The sequence below is a fragment of the Lupinus angustifolius genome, chromosome LG17, assembly GCF_001865875.1.
Source record: "Lupinus angustifolius cultivar Tanjil chromosome LG17, LupAngTanjil_v1.0, whole genome shotgun sequence".
Taxonomy (NCBI): Eukaryota; Viridiplantae; Streptophyta; class Magnoliopsida; order Fabales; family Fabaceae; genus Lupinus; species Lupinus angustifolius.
In genome coordinates, this window is record NC_032025.1 from 9,477,408 (window position 1) to 9,487,051 (window position 9,644).

Sequence of the window (9,644 nt, forward strand, 5' to 3'; positions counted from 1 at the left end):
GTTCCTTACCAAACATAAGAGATATTCTTGGAAGTATAAAAAAACGAAGTTGTGAACAAAACCATAAATAAACGGGGAGCACATCTTCTATCCCAAGATGTGTACCATTCCATGTACAAGTTCATTTTCATTGGTTAAAAAATATAATCTCAATTTATGTTTAATTCATGTTTGTTTTATTGTTCTGACCAATAAAAAACAAAAAATACATAAAGTGATATAAACTTTGGGATAGAAGATATGACCCAAATAAACTGGTTCCCAAAAAAACCCAAACACCAAACTGCACCTAATTTTTTGGTTTAATTTGGTTGGGTAGTTGGTCCAAAAGCGCTTACAACCATCCAATATTGTCAAATACAAAAAAACGCATAGTAAGGGTTTTCAGGAGGTTTTAGCTTTTAAGCAGCATCTATTTTACCGGGTAAACCGCCACCAATCTCCGCCGAACCAATGTCTGCCCCCAATTCCGAACCGCCCCAGACGCAACCCCATGCCACCGACGCAGAAGCAGCAGAATCTCCCCCTCCAGTTCAATCAGGTTCGGAGCCTCCCGAAGCAGAACCTCCTCTTCCAGTCCAATCAGGTTCGGAATCTCCCAAACCCGAAGCAGAGAAAGGAGATCAAGAAGAAGAAGAAGAAGAAGAAGAAGAAGAAGGAGAGTGCGGTTTTTGCTTGTACATGAAATCAGGAGGGTGCAAAGATGAGTTCATAGATTGGGAGAAGTGCATTGAAGAGGCAGAGAAGAACAAAGAAGATCTCGTTGAGAAGTGTGCTAAGGCAACCGCTGTTTTGAAACAGTGTATGGATTCTCATTCTGATTACTATGAACCGATATTGAGAGCCGAAAAGGACGCGGAGAAGAAAGCGATCGATGAATTGGAGAAAGAAAAAGAAGCTGAGTCACAGTCTTTGCAGAATGCATCAAAGGATGGAGATGGAGCTTCCGATTCTAAAGTCTAATGCTGAAAATTGAGGTTGAATTTTGAAGTTATTGTTTTTGTAAGTTATAGACACATTAGAGGCTATTGGAAATTGTTACTGATAAGAGAGAGGGTTTTCTAGGTAACTCATTTTTTGGTTTATCAATATTGGAGTGATGAATATTTTCTTACATGGTTTCAGAGGTTTGTGATAGGTAGTAATCTATTCTCTTCAATAATGTTATGTTATGCAGTGACTAATGTAGGGAGAGGGGCAACCCAGGGGGCTAACCGTTCTCTCCATACATTTTGTTATTTATATTTGACCGTGCTTATGCCTTAGGTAATATCCATTTAGTTTTTCTTGCTTTGTTTTGAAATCTACCTTGGATCTTGCTTTGAATAGTTGAACAAGATGATATACTTATTGCTTTGAAATCTACCCTGCCTATATTCAATTATTTCCTTTGATGTGCTGATATGAGTTTATATTCAGTGTATATACTTTTGTTCCTGATTATTGTAGTTGTCTTTTACAATTGTATAGCCGACCCCACCTAGTAGGACTAAGGTATGGTTGTTGTTGTTTGTCTTTTACAATTGTGCCAACTCAATCCATAATCAATGATTTTATTGTAGCTGTATTTTGATTGTTCTCTTGGTAACAAGCTATAGCGGAATTAGTCAGTACAGGTTCTAATTGATAGTAAGAACTAAGAAGCAGTTTAATTGCACACTGACTAGATAGTAAGTTAGCATTTGGTGTGCAGATAGAAATGGGAGCAGGATAGTACAAAATATTTTATTTTGTTCTCTCTGACTTCACCCCTTGGATAGAACCAAAATTTTCTGCATTTCAGTCATTTGTCCTTTCATGTCTTGTTCTGTTTATAGAATATACCAAACACGCAACAAAACCCATATGTTTTGTTCCGTGCTGTTCTGACATGTCTATCGAACGCAACATAACTTGACTGTACAAGAGAGCCTTCCTTCTTTTCCCATACTAGAATGCATCAATGCAAGCAACTTGTAAAAGAAGTTTCTAAATTTTTCGCTATTTAGTTTAATCCAGTGTCTAGTAGCAAATATTAAGTTACTCAATTTCAGTGGAGTGCTGGAACGAGGAAGTGACTTTGCTGCTGGGTGCTTTCCATTATAACTTATGATGGATGGATCAATGGAAGGGAATTAATCATTGTTGAGTTGTACAATTTAAGTGCTATAGTAATGAATAAGAAGTAGTAAGAATTGAGTAATAGCTGGACGAAAAGATTCGTGATTGGATAGATATTTATCATCTGTTCTATGCAGATTCTGCTAGTGATAGCTCTTTTGCACCTTCGCACTTTCATTCTGTATCTCAGAATTGATGTTCATGCCCATATGATCTGTTAACCCAATGAAAGGTTTTGTGGTTAGTCAATAATTTTAGTTTCAAGAAATTTCAAAAAGCATAGATGACATTTGAGATATTGACATTGTTTGAAGTGGGTGATTGATGAGCTATGAAGTGTTGAAGCATCAATATTAGATTATAGATGTCTTAAAAAATATATTATGGATATGTCATCTGCAGTGAAATTTAGTAATTTACCATTCTTCTGTTTATCTTTCATTGTGATGCTTAAACTTCTCTTATTGTAAAACCTCTCAACAGCCTTGGAATGTCTAATTGTTAGGAGTGGGTGAACTAGTAAACCTTGAAGCTTGAATATTAGATTATGGATTTATTATCTACATGGACACTTTCCTATCATTCTATCTCTTCTTTGCTGCATAAACTTCATTTACTGAAACTCAGTGATATTCAAATCGAACATCAAATCAGAAGATATCCTCTATAAAATCTAATTGTGGTTTAATTGATTAAACAGTTCGATCAGATCATATATATATATATATATATATATATATATATATATATGTATATTTTTCTTATAAATAAACAATAATTTTAAAATCCAAACACAGGCATGAGCTAATGAGCTATGACCCAGCTCAACTAATACACCCTCAAGTTAAAGACCTAATTTTCATTGACCTTCAAGGAGCTTCTTCAAAGAAATTCATCCGGAAAAAACATAACATTGTACGCCTTCTTCCATTCTTCCATTCCCACCTAGTACCAATTCCTTCCTCATTTCGCACAAATCCAAATCCCGAAACAACTCATCTCGCCCACTATCATTGTGTGCCTTCACATCTTCCACCATTTCTCACAGATCCTCGCTACCTTTCTCATCTCATTCCCTTTCACTCTTCCAATCTGTCACTGACCATAAGCTCTTGAGGAAAGATGAGCAACATTCTGTATAAACCCTAAACACGAAGGTTTCCATTTCACCTGAACCAAATCACGAGACTTAGTTGAAAACTTATTTCCATTCCATTCTGTTCTGTTTCATCCTTTGCCACCAACCAGACATTGAGGCTTTCACTTTAGTTATTTGAAATACATATATTAACATCATGAGGCTAGCCGAGATGAGCTTTGGTAGTTATAACCAGATTAGATTATTGTTGTACAGGGCTTTTAAACCTGGAAAATACATAAAATAACCAAACACAATAATGTGAGTGACAGAATAACAAGTTGAAAGAAACAATTCTAGATCAAGGGTTGTATTAGCAGTTGGAGTGAGAGAAGGGGAGAAGAAGGTCATGCAGCAAATTCATGATATCTTCAAGGAGAAAAAATTGGAATTGGACCAATTAGCATATTATCAAGAAAAGATAGTCCATGATCCTGGACTCTGCTGAGAAGCTAGTTAAATCATTGCATACAGAACTGTTGGTATACAAAATCTTCCAAGAGAAATCCATGCTAAGCATTCAATCATTCTTTAGGGAGAATATCATAATCAAATTTTTGGCTCAGCTCCTTTCATTACATTTTAATTTCCTCTCATTACATGACAGTTGCTTGTAAAAAGGAAAATGTAATGCATGAGTCACAATTCATTACCAATGAGAATGAACTGCAAAAATAATAATTAATGAATGGTAAAAATGAAGATGCAGCTTTTGCAAGTCTCCATAGAAATTCAAGAATAGAAGAAATTCAAGAATAGAAGTTAGAACCAATAATATATTCTTCAACTTTCTACTTCTCTTAAAATGGTAGAGCATGCATGAATATTGATAAAACAAGAAAGAAAGAATGAGAAAATCATTCATTGAATGATTATTGAATTGATGAAAAATAAAATTATATTAAATCCTTTATATAAAAGATGGAAAAACTAACTATCCTAACAAAAACTATCTAACTCCAACTAACTCTTTTGTTCATAGAAGCTAATCACTAGAGTTAGAACTAACCCAACAATATAATTTCACATATTTACATACACTATTATTTACATGATACAATATATTTCAACAGTCTCTCAAGCCGGAGAGTGAAAATTCTAAACTCTTAGCTTGGAATTGATTTGAAGCACTAACAACGCTTAACCACCAATGGTAGAAGTTATATCATCAAACGCTTAATCATCAATGACAAAAGCTATATCTTTGCTTAACCACTATGGAAAGAAGCAAATCATCCAATGTTTAACCATCTGTGGCAGAAGCTATATTTGAGCTTAACCATAATGGACAAAAACAAATCAACCATTAATGATAAAAGAAAGAAAAATGGATCGGAATCTCGATTGTAATGTGCAGTTTTATTGATGTAAAAACACACTATAATGATATCGTATGTTTGTGAGAGGGTAAGAAATATAGTATGAGTGAAATGAAGGCAATTGGTAGTAGGGTACACGAAAGAATCTTTGAATGCCAAAAGTAAACAGCTCAAAACTACACTAAGGACAAAAGCAACACAACTTTTGGGGAAAGTTGCCATCTTCTTCTTGCTAACAAGAAATCATTTATTTTCTCCCTGAAATCCTTGCCAAGGTTCACACAGATATACTCCAACATTATAGAATCTATCATCGTCTTTCAAGGAAGCTATAAAACAGTAATCCTCGCGGGACAAATGTTGACATGTTGATAGGAGCTTTGAAAAACCAAAGAACGATGGCAGCTAGAAATGTGAATCTGATAGGATGCTGGGGAGACCACCCATCACTAGGGTGTATCAGAGGAGGCCACGTGGTTGCCACGTGGCAGCGTGAGGTGGCAACTGTAACTGCCAAAGCAGTTTTCTATAATTGCCAAAGTAGTGTAGGGAGTTTGGGCAGAAAGTATAAATAGGTGATAGGGGGTTATTGTAGGTAGTTTTTGAGAATTGAGTAGAGGAGAAAGATTAATTCAGGGAATTAATCTTGTAACGAGCAATTGATTCGGGGAATCAATTAGGGTTCATCTTGTAATCTTCTCCATTCTTCAAACAATAAACGAGGTATTAGTATTCGGAATCGAATTGATTCTGAATCGATTGTGAAACTTTCTTCTTATTTTCTATAATTCTGTGTCGGTTTTATCACTGGTATCAGAGCACCGATTCCGGTGCCCTGAAAACCGTTGCTGCTTCGCCAAAAATTCATGAAGAGTCAAAGTATGTCGCGTTCTGGAGAGGATTGGGAACAAGAAAGGGAAGAGATGAGAATGAGATTAGAATTGGCAAAATCATTGGTGAAGAAGCATGAGGAACAAATGGCGGAAATGATCGTGAAAATAGACCGATATGTTTTCAGTGCAGAAGTAGACACGGCGGCGACGTCGCGAGCTCCGTGAACGGCGGAATCCGTCGCGATAGCAATGAGAGAAAAACCCGTGAAGGATTAAAGCAAGATGCGCGAAATAGAGGTGAATCTCGTGACAGTGCAGTTCGTCGAGGAAGGGAGTTCCGAGGAAGAGCAGAATCACGAGGGGACATTTACGATGGTAGGGACGACTCCCGCAGTGATGGAGTTCGTCGGAGAAGTTCCTCGGGAAGACGAGTTCAGGGGAGGTGATTTCCATGGAGAACTTCACGACGAAAATGAAAACTCCCATGGCAATAGAGCTCGTCGTAGAAGAGAGCTTCACACAGAAGGTGAGTTTCGTGGTGGTGAGGAGTTCCGTGCAGGGGGCATAACGGGAATGAGTTTCGTGGTGGTTTCCGCGGTGGTGAGGAGTTCCGGGTAGAGTTCAAGATGGGAATGAGTTCTGAAGAGGTAACTGAGGCAGAAATGACTTCCGAGAAGGCATTCACGGTGGGGGAGAGTTTAGGCGGGATACATGGAGGAAATTGGAAATTCCAATCTTCTCCAGTGAAGACGCGTATGGACTCACCGACTAGAAAGGTACTTCTAGTTGAAGGAACTTACAGAAGGGGAGAAAATGCAGGCCACGGTTATGGCAATCGAAGGGAAGGCATTGAGTCGGTACCATTGGTGGGAAAAATGCAACTCGAGGCCGAATTGGGAAGGATTCAAGATTGCAGTGGTTCGAAGATTCCAACCGTCGATGATTCAGAATCCGTTTGAGCAATTATTAGCCCTCAAACAAACCGGGTCCGTTGAGGAATTTGTTGAGGATTTTGAGAAGTTTGTTGGGGCCTTGAGAAGCATTGATCCAGAGTTCACCATGGGGATATTTCTGAATGGGTTGAAGGAAGAGCTTCGAGCCGAGGTGAAGTTGTGTGAGTTATAATCCTTATCCGATGTCATCCAGAAGGTGCTACTAATTGAGCTGAAGAATGCCATTTTGAGTAGGAGGGGCTCGTTTGGGTATGCAAGCCGGACCAGAGGAAATCAGAGGGCAAACCCCTATTCTAGAACGGTAACCGTGGAATCGAAGCCGATGGGGGGATGGAAGGCAGAACAGTTTCAGGGCGAGTAACACAGTTATGCAGTCGGCACCGAAACCCGTCAGTGAAGTGGTTCGGCCGAGAGGGGGAGAGTTCAAACATTTGACCAGTGTTGAGGTGAGGGAAAGGCGGAAAAAGGGCTATGTTTTCATTGTGATGAGCCTTTTACTAAAGACCATCAGTGTAAAAATAGGCAATTTCAAATGCTTATTTTGGAAGAAGAGGAGGAAGACGAGGAACTTACAGAGGTACATGATCTGAGGTTGTCCTTGTGCTCTATGTCGGGGTTCATTATGACCCAGAAGCATTGATCCAGAGTTCACCATGGGGATATTTCTGAATGGGTTGAAGGAAGAGCTTCGAGCCGAGGTGAAGTTGTGTGAGTTATAATCCTTATCCGATGTCATCCAGAAGGTGCTACTAATTGAGCTGAAGAATGCCATTTTGAGTAGGAGGGGCTCGTTTGGGTATGCAAGCCGGACCAGAGGAAATCAGAGGGCAAACCCCTATTCTAGAACGGTAACCGTGGAATCGAAGCCGATGGGGGGATGGAAGGCAGAACAGTTTCAGGGCGAGTAACACAGTTATGCAGTCGGCACCGAAACCCGTCAGTGAAGTGGTTCGGCCGAGAGGGGGAGAATTCAAACATTTGACCAGCGCTGAGGTGAGGGAAAGGCGGGAAAAAGGGCTATGTTTTCGTTGTGATGAGCCTTTTACTAGAGACCATCGGTGTAAAAATAGGCAATTTCAAATGCTTATTTTGGAAGAAGAGGAGGAAGACGAGGAACTTACAGAGGTACATGATCTGAGGTTGTCCTTGTGCTCTACGTTGGGGTTCACTACGACCCGTTCATGGAAGGTAGAGGGGATGTTAAAGGGGAGGAAGGTGGTTGTTCTCATTGACTGTGGGACTTCTCACAACTTCATAGCTCATGAGGTTGTACAGGAGTTGAGACTATTGGTTTAGAATACTCCCTCATATATGGTGGAGGTAGGAGATGGGCGTAAGGTGAAATGTAGAGGGAAATGCGCGCATTTGTCTTTTCAGATACAGAATCTGGAAGTGAGCCAAGACTTTTACCTCTTTAGTCTCAAGGGGGTTGACCTGGTGTTAGGTTTGGAATGGTTATCTGGTTTGGGAGAGGTCCAAGCTGATTTTGGTAAATTGGAACTCACGATCAAGCAAGGCCAGAAATCGATCCGTATTACAGGAAACCCAGCCTTGGCTAAAACCGAGGTCTCATATGGTGCTTTGTTGCAGGTCATTCGAGCAGAGGGAGAGGGGTTGATTATGCGTTGTGAACCCTCAGAGTCGAGAAAGGAAGAGGTGGAGAGCACTCTGATCCGTATGTTGCAAGTGCTTGAGGATTTTGAAGAATTATTCACAGATCCTACAGGTTTACCACCGGTTCGAAGGCAGGATCATGCCATACATATGATCGAGGGGGCAGCTATCCCAAATATCAGACCGTACAAATATCCTCACTATCAGAAGATGGAGATTGAAGGATTGGTTAGGGAGATGTTGGGATCAGGGGTGATTCAGCATAGCATCAGTCCTTATTCTAGTCCGGTAATTTTGGTGAAAAAGAAGGATGGGGCTGGAGGTTCTGTGTCGACTATCGGGCCTTGAATAGAGTGACGATTCTGAATAAATTCCCTATCCCGATTATTGAAGAGTTATTGGATGAGATTGGAGGAGCTACAGTTTTCACCGAATTAGATTTGAAATTCGGGTATCATCAGATTCGGATGCGGAGTGAGGATGTGGAGAAGACTGCTTTTCAAACTCATGAATGTCATTATGAGTTTGTTGTGATGCCTTTCGGTCTCACAAATGCACCTTCGACCTTTCAGGCTTTCATTAACGAAGTATTACGGCCCTACTTGCGGTGATTTACTTTGGTTTTCTTCGACGATATTTTGGTTTACAGTCCTGATGAGGAATCTCACGAAAGGGAGTTGAGGGAGGTTTTGACCGCGTTGCGGGACCATGCGTTGAAGGTCAATCGGAAGAAATGCAGTTTTGCTAAACCCAGTTTGGAATATTTGGGTCATATTATCTCTCGTTCTGGAGTAGCCGCGGACGAGTCCAAAGTGGCCACTATGAGTCCGTGGCCAATACCCCGTGATATTAAGAGCTTAAGGGGATTTCTGGGCATCACAGGTTATTATTGAAGGTTTGTGCAAGGGTATGGGAGAATCGCCAAGCCTCTCACAACTTTGTTGAAGAAAGATAACTTTGTGTGGACCGAAGAAACCACTCAGGCCTTTCAGACCCTCAAGGGCGCTATGGTCAGTTTGCCTATGTTGGCCATGCCTGACTTCTCAAAGACCTTTATGTTGGAAACCGATGCTTCTAGTAAGGGGATTGGGGCCGTGTTGATGCAAGAAGGTCGCCCTCTAGCTTTCTGGAGTAAGGGGTTATCAGCTAGATCTCAGCATAAGTCGGTTTATGAACGAGAGTTGATGGCGTTGGTACAGGCCGTGCAGAAGTGGAAACACTACTTGTTGGGTTGCCACTTTGTTATCGAAAAGGATCAACGAAGTTTGAAATTCCTTACAGAGTAGAGGCTTTTCAATGAGGAACAATTTAAATGGGCAGTAAAGCTCATTGGGCTGGATTTTGAGATGCAGTTCAAACCAGAGCGGGAGAATACAGTGGTCGATGCCTTATCGCGGAAGGCCTATTATTTGGCACTCTCAGTGATTAAGGTTGAAGATGCCTAGGGTTGGTTCCAAGAGGTTCAACGGGAACCTAAGTGGAGGAGGTTAATCCAGGATTTGGTAGAGAATCTTGAATCTCATCTGGGGTTCCAGTTTCAGGCAGGGCGATTATTGTATAAGGGGAGGTTGGTTCTGCCTAAGACCTCTGACAAGTTACCCCTGATCTTAGCTGAGTGTCATGATAGTGTAGTCGGGGGTCACTCCGGGTTTTTCCGCACTTACAAGCGGGTTTCGAGTTTTTTCTA

The 9,644-nt window shown here is 40.5% G+C and overlaps 1 protein-coding gene across 2 annotated transcripts; it reads left to right on the forward strand.

Moving 5' to 3' along the window:
* Positions 359 to 1,119, forward strand: LOC109330682 (transcriptional regulator Myc-like). Of its 2 annotated transcripts, XM_019564946.1 has the most exons (2): positions 360 to 469; positions 503 to 1,119. In XM_019564946.1, the coding sequence occupies exons 1-2, from the start codon at positions 454 to 456 to the stop codon at positions 961 to 963; spliced, it is 477 nt and encodes a 158-aa protein (XP_019420491.1). In that variant the 5' UTR covers positions 360 to 453; the 3' UTR covers positions 964 to 1,119. The 2 variants fall into 2 exon arrangements, with proteins under 2 accessions (XP_019420490.1, XP_019420491.1); XM_019564945.1 differs by having other exon boundaries at positions 359 to 1,119.